This window comes from Borostomias antarcticus, assembly GCF_949987555.1.
Source record: "Borostomias antarcticus genome assembly, chromosome: 18".
In the NCBI taxonomy this organism is placed as follows: Eukaryota; Metazoa; Chordata; class Actinopteri; order Stomiiformes; family Stomiidae; genus Borostomias; species Borostomias antarcticus.
The window spans coordinates 24,220,920-24,239,520 of record NC_140251.1 but is presented as its reverse complement, the minus strand read 5'-3'; the positions used below and the strand labels follow the sequence as shown (position 1 = coordinate 24,239,520).

At 48.8% G+C, this 18,601-nt stretch overlaps 1 protein-coding gene across 1 annotated transcript in view; it reads left to right on the top strand.

Annotated features, from left to right (window-relative positions):
- ptprz1a (protein tyrosine phosphatase receptor type Z1a) overlaps positions 1–18,601 on the top strand; it is a gene marked incomplete at its 5' end in the record, with an annotated part of 201,377 nt that overhangs the window by 94,061 nt on the left and 88,715 nt on the right. The window contains 7 exons of the mRNA XM_084452851.1: positions 97–134; positions 260–433; positions 596–1,272; positions 1,372–1,490; positions 1,641–1,879; positions 1,964–2,366; positions 4,959–5,097. Of these exons, the coding sequence (XP_084308977.1) occupies positions 97–134; positions 260–433; positions 596–1,272; positions 1,372–1,490; positions 1,641–1,879; positions 1,964–2,366; positions 4,959–5,097 (1,789 nt within the window). The remainder of the gene's footprint in view (positions 1–96; positions 135–259; positions 434–595; positions 1,273–1,371; positions 1,491–1,640; positions 1,880–1,963; positions 2,367–4,958; positions 5,098–18,601) is intronic.

The following is an 18,601-nucleotide window of genomic DNA, read 5'->3' as shown; positions in this document are numbered from 1 at the left end:
AATGTGTGAAATGCAGGCTGCTGTATGGTTTGTATTATTTCTACTGATGTCTTCATCCACTGAGTATCTGATTGTTAAAAGTGTTCTTATTTTCAGACACCAACCCAGATCCCGATTCAACTGAATTTGAAGAGGTAAGAATAATATTCCATAAATCTTTTTTATGACATTTTTTAGCACGATACAGTACAGTAAATGGCAAGTATGATTCCATTGTGAGTTGAAAGCGTTCCCTACATGCTGTGTGACTCCTCAACAGGAAGACTATGGACCCAATCAAACCTGGGAGGAAACAGGTGAAAGTCCGGACAATCACATGGACCGGACCTCCACCAACCCCACCAGGACCAGTCCAACAACCCTGACAGCCCCGCCGAGCCTGCCCCTCCCCGGGACCAGAACCACAACACAATCCGCCCGTAGGAGAACCACGGTACCGGGCCTTGCATCCAGACCCACACAGCCTGGTGGATCTGGGACCAGTGAGAGGCGTCACGCTGTCTTCTCAAAACCCAGCAGGGCCAGCGCCTCTTCAGGCTCCTCCACCTCCTCCAGCAGGGCTGTGTTCTTTAGCAGCCCCACCCCCCTGTACAAGACCACACCCCCTCACACTGATGACATCACAACCGCCGCGCCCCGGGCAGAGGCGGGCCGAGGGATGGTGCGCCCTGTAACCGCCACCGGTGACATCAGCAGCGAAGCCACGGACGCCACGGCGGCGACCTCCGACCCCTCCTTCGCTCTGGGAGTGCCACTGCGGCCTACAAGTCCCAGCATGCCCTTTGTTTCTTCCACCACCTCTGCTTCGCCCTTTGGTGGCGCTCCCTCCCAGACCACGCAGCCGGACTTCAGCGGTGAGCGTCCGTCCATCCTCCCCTCCGACTCCTCCCCCTTCATGTGTGACACGCCGGACCCCGGCGACCCTGGCTCCGCCCCCACCGCCTGCTTGCATGCCCCTCCCCCCTCGCCTCAGCGTGTGTCGTCCGTGCCACTACCCGCTCTGGACCCCCAGCATGACGCTACCGCACTGTTGTCTAGCGGCAAGCGTTCACTGGCTCCTCCCACCCCTGCGCTCCCCGCCTCCACCCCTGGTCTGTCTGCCCCCCCTCCCCCCTCACACCCCCCGTCCGGCTGGGACTCGCTCTTCTCTCGTGGTGTTGAGTTTGGTGATGATGATGACGGTGATGGTGGCGATGTGCTGTCTGGTTCCTCGTCCTCGGACGAGCCTCTTCTGTTTAGCGATACTCCCCCTCTCCAAACCTCCACTGCCCCGTCTGCCTGGGGCCCCTCCGGCCTCTCTAGCCTCGTCTCTGGGACAGCCTCTCTGTCCCTCCTCCCCCCTGTCCTCCAGCCTTCTGTCCTGCTGTCCAGCGGCCTCCCTCTCTCTGGGACCCCGGGCCTCGCCGGCCTCCAGGACGAGGCCTCAGGGCGGGAGGTTGAGTCCCTCCTCTCCGGGGGCCATGGTGACGGGGGGGATCTGTTCGCTATCGGTGTGGACGTCATGTGCTCCTGCTCTCTGGAACCCTCCTCCACCACCACCCCCTCCTCCTCCTCCACCACCACCCCCTCCTCCGCCTCCTCCTCCTCCTCCTCGTCCACCTGGTTGCATGCCTCTCCTCACGCCCCCCTGCCCCCGTCAGACTGGGACATGGCTGGCCTAGAGCTGTCCTCTAGCGGGGGGCCTCCCTCAGCCTCCAGTAGCTATGTAGACCACCAGCTCCTCTCTCCGTCTGTAGACCCGCCTCTCTGCTCCTCTGCTAGCGGAGTCTCTCCTACTTCCTCCTGCCCCCCCCCCCACCCTCCCTCCACCTCCCCGAGTGACCTGCCCGTTTCTGTTGCAGCCATGGCCTCCGAGGACCGCTGGTTGGGCAAAGCCTCGGTCCCCCAAACCCTCCCCCCCATCACCCCCACAGCCTCTCCCCCAGCCTCCACTACCACCCCCACCCTCACCCCTGGAGGTCAGGCAGACAGCAGTAGCGCCTCGGGCTCCGCCCTGTTCAGCCTAGACCAGGAGGGGGACAGGGTTCAGGGTTCAGCCTCCGGAGATGAGGACACGCCCACTCTCTCGACCGGGGTCGTCCCCTCGCTCGCCCCCACGGTGGCCCCTGTTGCCGCTGACGACTCTGACGAGCGCTCCTCAGCGTTCTATTTCGAGAGCGAGGGTGGCAGCGCTGTCGCCACGGAGATGGGGGGCACCACGGCGAGCATCTCCGTGGTGACCTCCGCGGCGCCGTGGTCGCTGGGGGGGGAGGAGGAGGAGAGCGGCTCGGGGCAGGGCGAGACCCCGGACGACAACGACACCTCGTCCGACTTCAGCATCAGCGAGCGCGCAGAGAGAGAGACTGAGCAGGAGCAGCCAGTCGCAGGTAAAAATAAACAACCCTCCACCGGGGGGCAGCATTTCTCTGCTCAACTTCACGCAACGGAGGAAAACTACAGCCATGGAGCAGGAGATGGCCTGAGGACTTGACTAACCAACCACCTGTCTGAAAACTAAAATGTCATCACTTTTAGTGTGTGTGTGTGTGTGTGAGTAAGGTTTGTGGAGGTCCTTGAGAGAGCATGTCACCCTAAAACACATCCAAGCCACCAGTGTGGTCTGACCACCATGGTCATAGAGGATGTCCTGACCTCACAAGCCCACAGTCATCATCATATGAGGGTCCTATGTTCTGTGTTTCTACTGTAGTCTGTTACATTTAGATGCTTTGTATCATGCATGTCCATAAGCAAACTCTTATTTTAGTGGTCATACAGATGACTAGCTCAAATAAAACTAAGCCCCTATAAAACTAATAATGCCCAATCAGAAAGCATGACATTTTGAAAAACAATATCATACTTAAAATGGATCAGTGGAATGAAATAATTTATAAACAGATATGAATAATTCAGTGTTGATATAAGACGATCATGTATCCCTGCCACTTGCAGTAGCGGTTGATGACCAGCAGATGGGAGCAGATCCCTTCCCCCCAGTAAGAGCAGATTTCCTGCTGATGCAGAGTTTCTGACCTAGCAATTCAATATAACTACCACTGTCCTACACATACAACAAGCACACATTCGGCCACTGACCAAGCCATCTGCTCACAGGAACCTTATTCATATACTTCCATGGTCAAGACATCAGGATCTTAGTAATATATTGAACATTTCTTTCAAGACATTTTGCATCACAACATACTCATCCAGAGTGAGTCTAATGTGTGTTTCAACATTGGGGGCCAGTCTTGAATAATTCTTAAGCACATAGTGTGTAGACCAAGGCATCGTTTCCACTTGCAATCTTTATCATCAATCACCACCAATATGGTATAGTCACCAGGGTTATAATATGGTATAGTCACCAGGGTTATAATATGGTATAGTCACCAGGGTTATAATATGGTATAGTATTATAACCAGGGTTATAATATGGTATAGTCACCAGGGTTATAATATGGTATAGTATTATAACCAGGGTTATAATATGGTATAGTCACCAGGGTTATAATATGGTATAGTCACCAGGGTTATAATATGGTAAAGTCACCAGGGTTATAATATGGTATAGTCACCAGGGTTATAATATGGTATAGTCACCAGGGTTATAATATGGTATAGTCACCAGGGTTATAATATGGTATAGTCACCAGGGTTATAATATGGTATAGTCACCAGGGTTATAATATGGTATAGTCACCAGGGTTATAATATGGTATAGTCACCAGGGTTATAATATGGTATAGTCACCAGGGTTATAATATGGTATAGTCACCAGGGTTATAATATGGTAAAGTCACCAGGGTTATAATATGGTATAGTCACCAGGGTTATAATATGGTATAGTCACCAGGGTTATAATATGGTATAGTCACCAGGGTTATAATATGGTATAGTCACCAGGGTTATAATATGGTATAGTCACCAGGGTTATAATATGGTATAGTCACCAGGGTTATAATATGGTATAGTCACCAGGGTTATAATATGGTATAGTCACCAGGGTTATAATATGGTATAGTCACCAGGGTTATAATATGGTATAGTCACCAGGGTTATAATATGGTATAGTCACCAGGGTTATAATATGGTATAGTCACCAGGGTTATAATATGGTATAGTCACCAGGGTTATAATATGGTATAGTCACCAGGGTTATAATATGGTATAGTCACCAGGGTTATAATATGGTATAGTTATCGGGGTTATACAGCCCAGCAAGCATGTGAGTTCATCTCAAACCTGAACACAAGGGTAAGTTTGACCAGCTCTTCATGTGTCGTCCCCATGTCACTTCTCTATAGCACTACAGTAAGTACTAGTAGTTCTCTCACTGGTTTGCAAAATATATTCATCAATGTTCCAGTTTAGGGCAGTAAGGAAGCGCATCAGCCAAGTCACATTGTCACTTTAACTCAGGATGCCTCATCCTGTCAACATGTCCTGCATGTTGTGTGTTTAACCTGCGCTCTGTGTGCGCATGCCAGTCTGGGCGGCTGAGTGGGGGTTTAAGTATCGACCGCATTTCCTGTTCATTCTTTTCTAGTTAAGCAAGAGGGATTTGTGTGGGTGGTTTGAGCAGCGTGCGTCAGTCTGGCATGTCTGTCTTCTGCCGTGTGTGTGTGTGTGTGTGTGTGTGTGTGTGTGGCAGTATGTGTGTGTGTGGCAGTATGTGTGTGAGTGAGTGTGTGTGTGTGTGTGTACTGTATGTGTGTGCGTGCATGTGTGTGTGTGTGTACATGTGTGTGAGTGTGTGTGTACGTGTGTGAGTGTGTGTGTGTGTGCGAGTGTGTACGTGTGTGTGAGTGTGTGTGTACGTGTGTGAGTGTATGTGTGTGTGTGTGAGTGTGTACGTGTGTGTGTGAGTGTGTGTGTACGTGTGTGCGTGTGGGTATGTGTGTGTGTGCGAGTGCGTACGTGTGTGTGAGTGTTGTGCTGTGTGACCCGTGTCCTGCGTCTCGTCCTCCACTCAGAGGCCAGTAACAGCAGCCCCCAGTCCAGGGTGGGCTCAGCCTGGGAGAGGGAGAGGCGGGCGGTGCTGCCCCTGGCCCTGGTGTCCAGCCTCACCGGCCTCGGCCTCATCGTCCTAACGGGGATCCTCATCTACTGGAGGTACGACATAGGGAGGAAATTCTTGCTTGGTTTTAGGTAGATTTCAAAAACACACTGAGTGGTCGATTCAAGCTGGTTTCAAACAAATACAATAGGTTTATTCTGATGTTATGTTTGCAAAGCGGACTCTAAACAGAGATGTGGTTCTCACGCTTAGAGTGGTGAACGGGACTAGGGAGTGATATCTTATAACGTGGGAAAGGAAGTGACGTCAAGCATGACGAACAGGACAGGGAAGTGATGTCACACAGAAACAAATGGTATTTTAAACAGACTGATTCTATGGGAACAAACTACACAGTTAGAAGAACAGTCAGGTAGGAAAACAGAAAAGAACAAATGGTGCATTAGTGAGACTGAAATTTCATTAACAATTAATTAGTTTAATCCCCCGTTTTGTGGATTAAACATCCACAACTATAATAAAAATGAAAGTCTCAACAATGTGGATAATCAAATTAAATAATATAATAATAAAATAATCTCAAATAAATTTGGTAAAACTTAATGTTACACATGTGGAAAGGAAGTAATCTATTTTCTCCACTAGGTGGAGCATAATAAAGATGACTGAAATTTAACAAACTCAATATTATTTCCTCTCCACATGCAACCATGCACCAAAAATCCTTGCTTCAAAATTTGACGGAAGCAAGGTAAAAAGATGACATGATTACTAAACTAATACTCATTCTCACATATTCATGAGAGTAGGAAAAAAACTCTTTCTTTGTTTTAGAGTAAAAACCCTTCAATTCAATTTTGAAACACAACAGATTATGTCTCAAAATATTCCAAATCCTCAATGTCAATGGCACAGACTTCACTTAGATCTCGAATTGAATAAACATCTAATTCAACTTCTTATTTTAACATGAATGCAGCAATTGGGCAAATCTGTAAAGCAGGTAAACACTTTCCAATATTTTTAACTCCCAAAAATAATAATGATGAAAATAACCATAAAAATTATACACATAGATTTGAGAATATCCAGGACTCGAAAAGGCATTATCAAAAATTCCCCAAGCATTTTATCTATGAACAGTATTTAAAATCAATGTCTTTATTGTTTGCTTCATGGAACTCTTAATGTAGCATTTGGATCTGAAATAAACGAACAGCATTTTGAGCCTACTATCACACATGGACGTCCCCGCAGGACGGTGAGGCCCAGGCAGCAAGGCTGGACCTACTATCACACATGGACGTCCCCGCAGGACGGTGAGGCCCAGAACCTACTATCACACATGGACGTCCCCGCAGGACGGTGAGGCCCAGGCAGCAAGGCTGGACACCACAGCCATGTGTCTTTGCAAGAAAGTTGAGAGAGTTATGGCTTAAAGCTGAGTTATATACAAGCCAGAGTTAGGAGATAATATACAAACACATTTAAATTTGAGATAGTTCTACTGTGTCTAGAGTTTGATTGGTGATGAATTACCTGCATTTCAGCGTGATCAACCTTCCTAATCATGGGAATTAAATGAGAAAGATAGCATCTTCCTACACTGCTGCTATTTAAAGTTGAATAAGCTGTTTCCCTACAGATCAAAAATACACCTCTTGGAATGGCTCTCTGAACCTGGATATAACATCTCATAAATAGGCCTAGATCATTCATTTGTGTCCTAATCTGTGTGTTTTATCTGAAAAAATCAATACAGTACATGCTATAACATATTGAAGAGGTCACTTTGAATTGTCTAACTCGCTTTTGAAGTTCAGATTCCTGTGGGTGCAATTTGGTTAGGCTGTAACGATGCAATCAACAATTTAACATTTTAATCCAGAAATAATAATAGAATTAACTGTAGTGGATACCCCTGTACAAGCTAACCTAGTACTCGGTGCATGATTTTCTACTTGGACTAATATATCTTAAATATGGTGAACCAATTACGGTCGGGCTATTTCAGAAAAATGCATAATCTTTGAATAGAACAAGTTGAGAGAAATTCTCATTACCCTCTAGTGTCACCCTGTTTAGAAGTCCCTTCTATTCCTATATAGGAGTTACTCAGTCTATCTAATCCTACATGAAAATGACAAGCAGCTTGGGTTAAAGGAATTGGGTAAAATATGGGTGCAGAGGTACTAAGAGGTATATTTTTTTCAAATCCAATAGTTAGAGTAGTTCATTTTAGATGCAAAATCTCTGACTATACTTTTGAAGAGTAGGCTTTTCGACCTTTCGATCTCAAAGTGATGGCTTATTTATGTAAATTCCCTGCCATGGCTTATTGGACCTTTAGTACCAACTCCTTTCTCCCACCGGGTTTTATTGTTATCCGTGGCTCATGAATCTAATATGTTACTGCTTTAAACTACCATCACGAGTCAAACATTCATAGCCTCTCTTAAAATGCATCTCCCCATTCTCTCTCCCAAATGTGTGTGTGCTCCAATGCGCTCTCTCTGTCAGAGCGGTGCCACTTGATGTAGACCTCTGTTCGTGCTCACAGCTCAAAGGTCAACTCCTCAGTGTCAACTCACACACACACATTCCTCTTCAGCCTCCGTCTGCGGAGGAAAGGCCCAGGTTAGACCCTCTTCAGCCTCCCTCTCCGGAGGAAAGGCCCAGGTTAGACCCTCTTCAGCCTCCCTCTCCGGAGGAAAGGCCCAGGTTAGACCCTCTTCAGCCTCCCTCTCTGGAGGAAAGGCCCAGGTTAGACCCTCTTCAGCCTCCCTCTCCGGAGGAAAGGCCCAGGTTAGACCCTCTTCAACCTCCCTCTCCGGAGGAAAGGCCCAGGTTAGACCCTCTTCAACCTCCCTCTGCGGAGGAAAGGCCCAGGTTAGACCCTCTTCAGCCTCCCTCTCTGGAGGAAAGGCCCAGGTTAGACCCTCTTCAGCCTCCCTCTCCGGAGGAAAGGCCCAGGTTAGACCCTCTTCAACCTCCCTCTCCGGAGGAAAGGCCCAGGTTAGACCCTCTTCAACCTCCCTCTGCGGAGGAAAGGCCCAGGTTAGACCCTCTTCAGCCTCCCTCTCCGGAGGAAAGGCCCAGGTTAGACCCTCTTCAGCCTCCCTCTCTGGAGGAAAGGCCCAGGTTAGACCCTCTTCAGCCTCCCTCTCCGGAGGAAAGGCCCAGGTTAGACCCTCTTCAACCTCCCTCTGCGGAGGAAAGGCCCAGGTTAGACCCTCTTCAACCTCCCTCTCCGGAGGAAAGGCCCAGGTTAGACCCTCTTCAACCTCCCTCTCCGGAGGAAAGGCCCAGGTTAGACCCTCTTCAGCCTCCCTCTCCGGAGGAAAGGCCCAGGTTAGACCCTCTTCAGCCTCCCTCTCTGGAGGAAAGGCCCAGGTTAGACCCTCTTCAACTTCCCTCTCCGGAGGAAAGGCCCAGGTTAGACCCTCTTCAGCCTCCCTCTCTGGAGGAAAGGCCCAGGTTAGACCCTCTTCAACCTCCCTCTCTGGAGGAAAGGCCCAGGTTAGACCCTCTTCAGCCTCCCTCTCCGGAGGAAAGGCCCAGGTTAGACCCTCTTTACCCTCTTCAACCTCCCTCTGCGGAGGAAAGGCCCAGGTTAGACCCTCTTTATCCTCTTCAGCCTCCCTCTCCGGAGGAAAGGCCCAGGTTAGACCCTCTTCAGCCTCCCTCTCCGGAGGAAAGGCCCAGGTTAGACCCTCTTCAGCCTCCCTCTGCGGAGGAAAGGCCCAGGTTAGACCCTCTTCAGCCTCCCTCTCCGGAGGAAAGGCCCAGGTTAGACCCTCTTCAGCCTCCCTCTCCGGAGGAAAGGCCCAGGTTAGACCCTCTTCAGCCTCCCTCTCTGGAGGAAAGGCCCAGGTTAGACCCTCTTTAGTCCACCTGGGCAGACGGGCCTAATCACCCTGCTGTAAGACCTTTAAGATAAATCTCAATCATCAATTCAATGACTCAAGCAAGATATATCAATACTCACCAGACCAATAAAGGTGAGGAGAAAATATCTGATGCAAGGGTAAAATCTTTATATAAAATTTGATGTTATACACAAGTTATACAGATAAACCGGTTACATGAAAAATACAGGTTACAAAAGAAAAACATGAAAGAGAATAGCTCCCAGGTCTCCAGCCTCTGACTTCTTCCACGCCTCTGTTAGTGGAAAGAAAGGTCTGACTTACTCCATTCCTCTGTTGATGGAAAGAAGAAGTGGAGTCCCTCTCTTTACGAGCCTTCTTTTGACCCCCATCCCAGAGGGGCAGGGTGTTGACGTCACTCTCCCTTCTTTTTTTTCTCTCTTTCTCTCCCTGACAGTTAACAATTCCTGCATTCAACATCTTATCTCTCTCACACAAAGCAGGACATCACAGAATAAATGTCTAATTAATATCTTATTAAATATCCTACTTTAATCATTACCTATATACTCAAACAGTTGATACATGGATACATTCTCCAATCATTACGTTGTCATTACTGTCTCACACGTATACATGATTACATAATCGATCTTGACTAAGAACAGATACATGACTTATAAATGTCAACTTCTACTTTAAGTGATTACATGTCCAACAAATGATATTCACTCTAAACAGTGTTACTTGCTTGATTACACCTTTTCCTTTTAACATCTATTATTCGCAACCTCATACAGGAAAGTTCAGGCAGTTCATCCAACACCATCCCTTTGTTCCTTCTGATAAGCGCCAGACCCTGGCTAGAGAGGGGGGTGGTCTTTATCACCAGAGCTAGCTGGGCCCTTGTCAGTTCCATGTGTGTGTGGACCATTCATTATTCATCCATCCATCCGTTTTTTAGAGGGATCCACTTATAACATTTATTACTACCTTGCCGGCCTGTCCCAGGTGCTTGGGCCTGATCTGCCCCCGTAGGCCTCTCGTCTCTCATGTCTCTCTTGGGCCTGATGTTCCTCTCGTCTCTCATGTCTCTCTTGGGCCTAATGTTCCTCTCGTCTCTCATGTCTCTCTTGGGCCTAATGTTCCTCTCGTCTCTCATGTCTCTCTTGGGTCTGATGTTCCTCTCGTCTCTCATGTCTCTCTTGGGCCTGATGTTCCTCTCGTCTCTCATGTCTCTCTTGGGCCTGATGTTCCTCTCGTCTCTCATGTCTCTCTTGGGCCTGATGTTCCTCTCGTCTCTCATGTCTCTCTTGGGTCTGATGTTCCTCTCGTCTCTCATGTCTCTCTTGGGCCTGATGTTCCTCTCGTCTCTCATGTCTCTCTTGGGTCTGATGTTCCTCTCGTCTCTCATGTCTCTCTTGGGCCTAATGTTCCTCTCGTCTCTCATGTCTCTCTTGGGCCTAGTGTTCCTCTCATCTCTCATGTCTCTCTTGGGCCTAGTGTTCCTCTCGTCTCTCATGTCTCTCTTGGGCCTGATGTTCCTCTCGTCTCTCATGTCTCTCTTGGGCCTGATGTTCCTCTCGTCTCTCATGTCTCTCTTGGGCCTAATGTTCCTCTCGTCTCTCATGTCTCTCTTGGGCCTAGTGTTCCTCTCGTCTCTCATGTCTCTCTTGGGCCTGATGTTCCTCTCGTCTCTCATGTCTCTCTTGGGCCTGATGTTCCTCTCGTCTCTCATGTCTCTCTTGGGCCTGATGTTCCTCTCGTCTCTCATGTCTCTCTTGGGCCTAATGTTCCAGCCCTTGGTGCACTTGACAGTCCACCTCGTTCCTGAATGGTACTCAGGATCACTACATATACTAATAGCTTCATTAGGATGTCTCTTTTCATGTCCAATTTACTTACAGTAGTTGATGTAGTTAGGTGCATAGAACAGTTAAACACGGTAACTTGAGGGTAGTCTGGAACAGATCTACAAATGTCAACTCCATAATTATTTTGAAGTTTTCAATACCCGCATAACATCTCTTGTTAAAACACACCAATAAAGAGATTCTTTAAACCACCTTCAGTCACAGTTACAACAGTAGAACCTGGAACTATTTTTTTTTTCCTGTCAAATCTTATATAAACAAAATGTAGTATTGTCCATTAGGGTTAAATATTGTTCCAGAAATTTGCATTTTTTTCCTCCCAGGATTTGCGGCTCTCTTTCCCGGTATTCCCGGGAGACATATTAATGTTTTTCATTTTATGGTGTGGAGCAATAATTTTGACTTAGAATCTATATTGAGATAAAGTTCACATGCAGAATAGCTTGGACTCCATAGGCGTGTTTGTGTGCTGTTTGTCATCTAAACGAACACAGTTTGAATAATAATCAGCAGCTTGTACTTCAGTAATGCTCGGATGTAGCCTACGTGATCCGACTGCAGGGAAGCACTAACAGCCGGCCTGGTTATACACAATAAACTTATGACATTTACTTCGTTAAATTCACCATGAGGTCGCTGCTCCGAAATGATCACTCAATGCTCAATGTTTACAGAATATTTATTTTGCAGTCATTCGTAGAACAGTTCACCACAAATATCTTAATCTTTTTTATAAAGCGACTGTGACAGCCTGTGCAATTAAATGTCTCGAAAAATAAAAAAACAGGTTTGCATGGCATCCATAATATGAGAAAACAGAGGTAGGTCTTTTTTATAAAGTACGCCTAACAGTAGCCTGTGAAAATAAATAGGCCTAATTTATGTTTTTGGTTGCTCGGAAATATTTCCACACGAAGCTGGAGTGGCTGGACATGGCCTATGGGATGTTGTATGGTAGCCCAGGCTATGGGATGTTGTAGGGTAGCCCACACTATGGGATGTTGTATGGTAGCCCAGGCTATGGGATGTTGTAGGGTAGCCCACACTATGGGATGTTGTAGGGTAGCCCACACTATGGGATGTTGTAGGGTAGCCCACGAATGCAGTAGCCTACGGTACGTCGTGCAGAAAATAGACATGCACTTCACTACGCACGGACTGTGTGCAGAGATTGCAATAATATAATGTTGCTCAGCTGTTAAAATTATAATTAAAATCCATGCCAATGCTTTTTTTGGTCAAATTCTTAATTCAATTCTTAATTATTATTGAAATTGCAATTCCCGTTTTCCCGCTGTTCATTTACCGGGAGGACAGGTCCCGGGAATACCGGTAGTACCGATTTAACTCTATTGTCCATCCATCTTCGTCCATCGTTTAGACCCAACAGTCAAGTGGAGTGCAGCGTTCAACAGGACAAACAAATATTGCTGTGGTTAGGTCATCCTGTCTCTTCATTCGTTCCATGACTTCAGTTTCAGGAGAAAAATGAATTGAGTTACTTTTCAGTGTCATAGTGTGTGTGATGTATGTTATGAGATCATGGCTGTGGAGCCTGTCCACGTTGCCATAACAACGAACATGTGAAGGAGGTGACGGGCAAGGTCACTCCTCATCCAATAGCTTCTCCACAGAGGAAAAGACTGTGGTGGTGTGTGGTGGCCCATTGTTTTTGGCCCTTGAGATGGTTGGTTTGGTTGCATCTTCTTCAGCATCCTGGTGATCCCTCGGTGGATCGTCTTCTTCTCCTTGGCCTGGGACGGCCCAGCAATGGCTCGCATGGACCCACAAAGTCCTCTCAGCTACTCTGACAGCCGTCTGCATGGCAAGTAGGATCTGGTACGGGCCGAGCCATCTGGGCGAGTTCCAGCTCTTCCATCTGTGGTTGGGGATCAGGACCCAATCTCCAGGCTTAAAGGAGTAGTAAAGGGAAAATGCATGTTTATCCCTGTTTTAAGGTTACTTATGATCATATACAATGGTTCAGATCAAAATGTTGACAAAACTAGCACTTTTGAGAAAGTCTGATAATTGCTCTACCACCGTTTTGGTCATACAATGGATGTGGATGGGCATCTTGAAAAATCTTTCAAAAACATGTTAAACTCTCTATTTCAAAGACAAGAAGCTCACCGGGGGGGGTAATTGGTGTCCGTTGGTGTTCTAACATCAAATTCGCCGCAAAGTATGAATTCTGTAGGGTTTTATTGATCATTTTATGAAATCCATTGACTTGTATTGAAGCGACCATTGTAGATGTGTAGATCAATCCTCAGAGGGGATTCAGGAAGCGGAACTACTTACGGTAGCTATTGTTATTGTTTATGTTGCTAGGCTACCTAGTTTGCGGAAGTTTACACACGTATGTGCTGCGACTAAATAGTTCTATGCTAAATATTTAAAAAAGCCTTTCCAGATGAACTAGAATGTTACTTTATGGCGAATTATATGTCAGAACGCCAACTAACACCATGTGAAAACCACAACAGGCCTATGCTCTATGTAAGCACAACTAGCGATTCATTAAGACAGATTGATGAAAACAACCGTTTCGCGGCAGAAAATAGATTTTTAGAAACTACATTCTAAGTGCCCCGACCACCGCCATTACATGGATATACTGGCTCGCGCTGGATTTTAAATTTCTTCTACATGCCTCCGAACTACACCAAAATGATCTCGGTGAGTCAAACGTCTTAAATAAGGTCCAGGTTGTCAAAAACGAGCATTGTCCTTTAACTATGCAATTTTGCAGTAGTGGATCTAAAGCGAGACAATATGAAGTCTCCGACGCAAATTCAGCCAAGGCACGTACGTCACAGCCGGGGGTCAGCAGAGGTTAATCTGTCACGCATGACGCAGCACCAGCTGACTGTAGCTGTCATAGCATTGGTCAGCTCACTAGAGCGCAGGTATTTAAGCTGTCAAAACATGTCATTGTTCGCGCTTGCTTTACTGCTGTCGTAATCGCATGCTCGCTGCTTCCGCGTTCTCTGCTCTGGCGTCCGCTGCCATCCTGCTATTGCTCGCTGCTCCGCGTCTTGCTCGCGTTCCGTGATCGTATTGTGATTTGGTGCGTTTTGCTACCTGCTGCCGCGGTCTCCTCGCTGCTTCCGCGTTCTCTGCTCTTGCGTTCCTCTCTGCCCGCGTCGTCTCTCCGGTCCTTGGTTTGGGGGTCCGTTTAGTGGCGTCGTGGAGCGCCGGCTTCCGAGGCCGAGGTGCCCGTCTCCCTGTAGCACCGTAGTGCCATACTTGCGTATGGTTCGTTGCTCGCGTAGCTTGCGTTGGAAGTCCGTTAAGCATTACTACGCGCCGGTCACTGGGTTCATTCATGAGCCGCTATGTCGGAGGTTGTCCGTGCCTCGTCTGCCGCATTACTCAACTGTCGATGTGCGCCGGGTGCATTCACCATTGAATGTTTGCGGTTTCGGCCGTGGACGTGCTATGTGGATTCTCTATGTATTTGGTTCATCTCGTGGTGCGTTCGTTTATAAATGGGAGGTGGCTAATTGCGACTTGCTACTAGGAATCTTACAATAAAACACTGCATGAACTCGCACTTCCTCGTCGCAACTTCGGATGTTTCTCAGCCCCCAGTTGCTCGAATGCACTAGATATAACTAGATAACTGTGATATAATGGTATATAGATAACTAGGTAACTGTGATATAATGGTATGTAGATATAACTAGGTGACTGTGATATATGTCATTTATCTCGAATGCACACAGGTCGGAGGTAGGTATTTTGCCGCTTGCGACTTGCCACCTCCGACCACAAACGAACACACCATAAGTCCTCCCCTCGCGGCTCGTTCGTGGATTCGCTGGCCGCATGACAGGCTATACTGCTCGTTGCTAACTAGCTGGCGTTCGTCAAGGTTCCCGTATTGCACGTCGGGGCATCATTATGTTGGATTGCTAATACTGGCTCATGATTCTATTACTGGCTCATGATTCTGATACTAGCTCATGATTCTAACGCTAGCACCCATGATTGCAGGTGCCGCCACGCAGCTAGCGTTAGCCGTTCGGTGTGGCTAATGCTAGCTGTGTCCCCATCAATCCATCTAAGCTTGTTTGATAGCGCATTTCATGCCCTGAGGCGGCTCAGTGCGCTTCCTGAGGACATGGTGGGTATACGTCCCACCCCTACATATTTTGGTAGGGACTTGTCGTTCAATGATCGCATCGGTATTGCTTCCGGAGATGCAAACCATGTACAGGTAAATGAGGAATTAATTGATGACTGTAAGTGATGAGATAAGGAACGATAAATATTATATAATATTAAGGCTGTCTCGCCTGTCTGGTAGGCCTGGCTTGTATGGCCGATTGCTTCGGCATGTCCAAACCTCGTTCGGGGACAACGACGGCGATGATGCCTTACCAAATATTGCAGTTTATTGGCTTTGTAATTAGTTCGGGTCAGTAGCATCGGGCTACTGCATGGTTCTTAGGGCAACGTACTGTAACCTGTGCATTGTCATCAATTGTTTCAAGCCATTATGCTCTGCAATCTGCTGCGTGTGCGCGACTATCCTGGCTGTTCGGTTTAACGCGGTGCTTATTCTTCCACCATTTACGTTCGTCGCCTGCTCCTCCGCGGTGTTTGGGGGCAGGGTTTACGGGCTTTTATTTCTAAATGTAAAAGGGATGTATGCTGCGCTGGTCACGCTTCGATGTCGGATGTGTCATTTTACGCTGCGTTGGGATCCTGCATTGCTCTTCGCATTTAGCCCTCTGCGTTATTTCAAAGACTAAACACCTGATTATATGCTGCGTGCATGACATGATCGGTTTATCGACTGGTCGATGGATAGGGTGTTATGCGCGACGTGCAGTTTCTCTATCGTCGCTAATTTTTTGCGGGGCCCCTCAGTGGTCTAGGAAACGCTTCTCTTCTGCATAACGGTGCACCGTGTTTTATCAACTTGTTCGTTGGTACATTCCGTTCGTCAATAATTCGTGCGCTGTCGCATGGCTGTCCGGGCAGGGGGAATTCTTTTCCACGCATCCTCGTCCCCGGCTCAACGATCGAATCGCAGACTCGCTTCCCTTTTTGATTTACAGAGTTCTGCAGACTGTGCCCGGCTGCGGGCGGCCCTGTGCGGCCTGGTCTGCCTCTTCAGCGGATGGTTCTGGACCAAGCGATGCCTCGTGCCCTACTGTATCCGCTGCCCGATGCATGAGAGCTGGTCTGGCCCGGACCGCATTGACCAATGCGACCGCATGGTCTCTTTTCGCTGCGTTCTGCTCCACATTTGATGAACCTCGTGCCCGCTAGCGTTTCGGTTTCTCAGCATTTATTGTCCATCGTGTTGGATCCTGACGGCTGCGGCCTCGATCGGTCGAACGTGTCGTAGCAGGCGTACAATTCGCATGCGCTGCCTGGACCCCTTCATCGGCATGCGAACGCTACCTGGGGCCCGGCGTCCACTACGCTCTGCTCCATATTCAATGTAAACGTCATGCCTGTGGATATTCAATACTATCAGCATTCATAGTTCATTGTGTCGTGTCTAGGCGGCTGCGGCCTCAGTCGGTTAAGAGTATTGTTGCAGGTGTTCATTCCACATGCGATGCCTGGACCCCTCCACCGTTTCTCTGCTGGGGAACCGATCCGTCCAGCTCCTCCTTAATGGCATCACGAAGAGCATCCCCAAGGCATGGATATACGTCTTCCCTTCACTCCTTCGCTTGTTCAACGGTTATCGCACGGTTGAGGCAGGGGTGTTTTGGTGGTCACTCGTATTTAATGTTAGAAACAGTCATTCTCACAGCTTTCTATGGGTTCCTTGAGGTCGGTGAATATTCTACACGCACATTGTCATTCAACCCCGCGCACGACCTCACTCGGGCAGATGTCACGTTGCACGCGCTCTATTTCGTCCTGCACCTGAAGCATTCAAGGCGGACAGAGCTGGTGCCGGCGTGACCGTTTATTTATCAGGCAATAACACCTTGTTTTGTCCTCTGTCCTCCATGAGCTCTACTGACGAGCAGACCCCAGGCCGGTGAGGAGGAGCCCCTCTTCATAAGAGAGGCAAAGCCCATGACCGGAGCCTGGTTTGCCGCCAGACTCCGCGCCCTCTGCCAGGCGTGCGGGCTCCCACCGGTCCGGTACACTGCGCACTCCCTCCGTATAGGAGCGGCAACCACCGCCGCCGCCATCGCCCCGGTGTCTACCCTGAAGTCATGGGCCGATGGTCCTCGTCTGCTTATGGACGCTACCTACGGCCCGGAGTCCAGGACATTCTGGATGCCCAGAGAGCTGAGTGGACTGTGACATTGGGTTGGGGGGGTACTGCGTATTCAGGCGGTCATGTGGCTGGTGCACTATTAAATGTTGTCTGACTCATCAGTCAGAGCGCTCTCCGTCAACCCTTCTGCGCATACGGGCCGCGGAGTTGCTGGTGTGTTCTTGGGGGGTAGTTTGCAGGTATTCCACCAGCGTCGGCCGGTGGATGCCAGAGTAGCCGCTAGCTGGTCTCTGTGGCTTTCCATGGCGGGCGCCATGGACGCAGAGACACGAGGCTGTATCTCCCGCGGAACCCACGAAGCGTCGGCCCGTGGGGACCAGGGACTATAATGTACAGCAGTCCTCCTGTGGCACTCTTTGACGGTCTTAGTGGGCTGAGTTACCTCCGAGCGTCTTCCCGATCGCGGCCCACTCTGATCGTCATTGAGGTAGGATGCCGTTCCCCCTTCATGGCTCTCTGGGCCAAGGGCTTGGCCCAGAGGGGGGGAACACCAGATTGCCTCCCCCTGCTAACGCGCTCCACGCGCGTGGAGCGCTTTCCACGCCGGTGGGCAGGGGGCCCCCCGGACAGAGCACACCGCCAAAAATTCATATGCATGTATTATGCCGCTTGTATAATTATGCTGCTTGTATAATAAATGTTCAAATTTGACAAAAGTGATCTTGTCTGAAATGAAGTCTCCGACGCAAATTCAGCCAAGGCACGTACGTCACAGCCGGGGGTCAGCAGAGGTTAATCTGTCACGCATGACGCAGCACCAGCTGACTGTAGCTGTCATAGCATTGGTCAGCTCACTAGAGCGCAGGTATTTAAGCTGTCAAAACATGTCATTGTTCGCGCTTGCTTTACTGCTGTCGTAATCGCATGCTCGCCCCGCCTCCTCCCCTGCTCCTCCTGCGTATGTCGATGTCAGCTGTTGTCGTCATTGCTCTCTGTCCGGGGTAGTTTGCAGGTATTCCACCAGCGTCGGCCGGTGGATGCCAGAGTAGCCGCTAGCTGGTCTCTGTGGCTTTCCATGGCGGGCGCCATGGACGCAGAGACACGAGGCTGTATCTCCCGCGGAACCCACGAAGCGTCGGCCCGTGGGGACCAGGGACTATAATGTACAGCAGTCCTCCTGTGGCACTCTTTGACGGTCTTAGTGGGCTGAGTTACCTCCGAGCGTCTTCCCGATCGCGGCCCACTCTGATCGTCATTGAGGCAGGATGCCGTTCCCCCTTCATGGCTCTCTGGGCCAAGGGCTTGGCCCAGAGGGGGGGAACACCAGATTGCCTCCCCCTGCTAACGCGCTCCACGCGCGTGGAGCGCTTTCCACGCCGGTGGGCAGGGGGCCCCCCGGACAGAGCACACCGCCAAAAATTCATATGCATGTATTATGCCGCTTGTATAATTATGCTGCTTGTATAATAAATGTTCAAATTTGACAAAAGTGATCTTGTCTGAAGCATTATTAAGGTTAATAAATCATTTATTATGCACTTATTAACAGTATGTTACATGCAGCTCCCCCATCTGGAATGATCACTACATGTGATCAAGGTTGATACAATGTGAATAAAACATTACATACTAACGCAATATTTTAGTGGTGAAA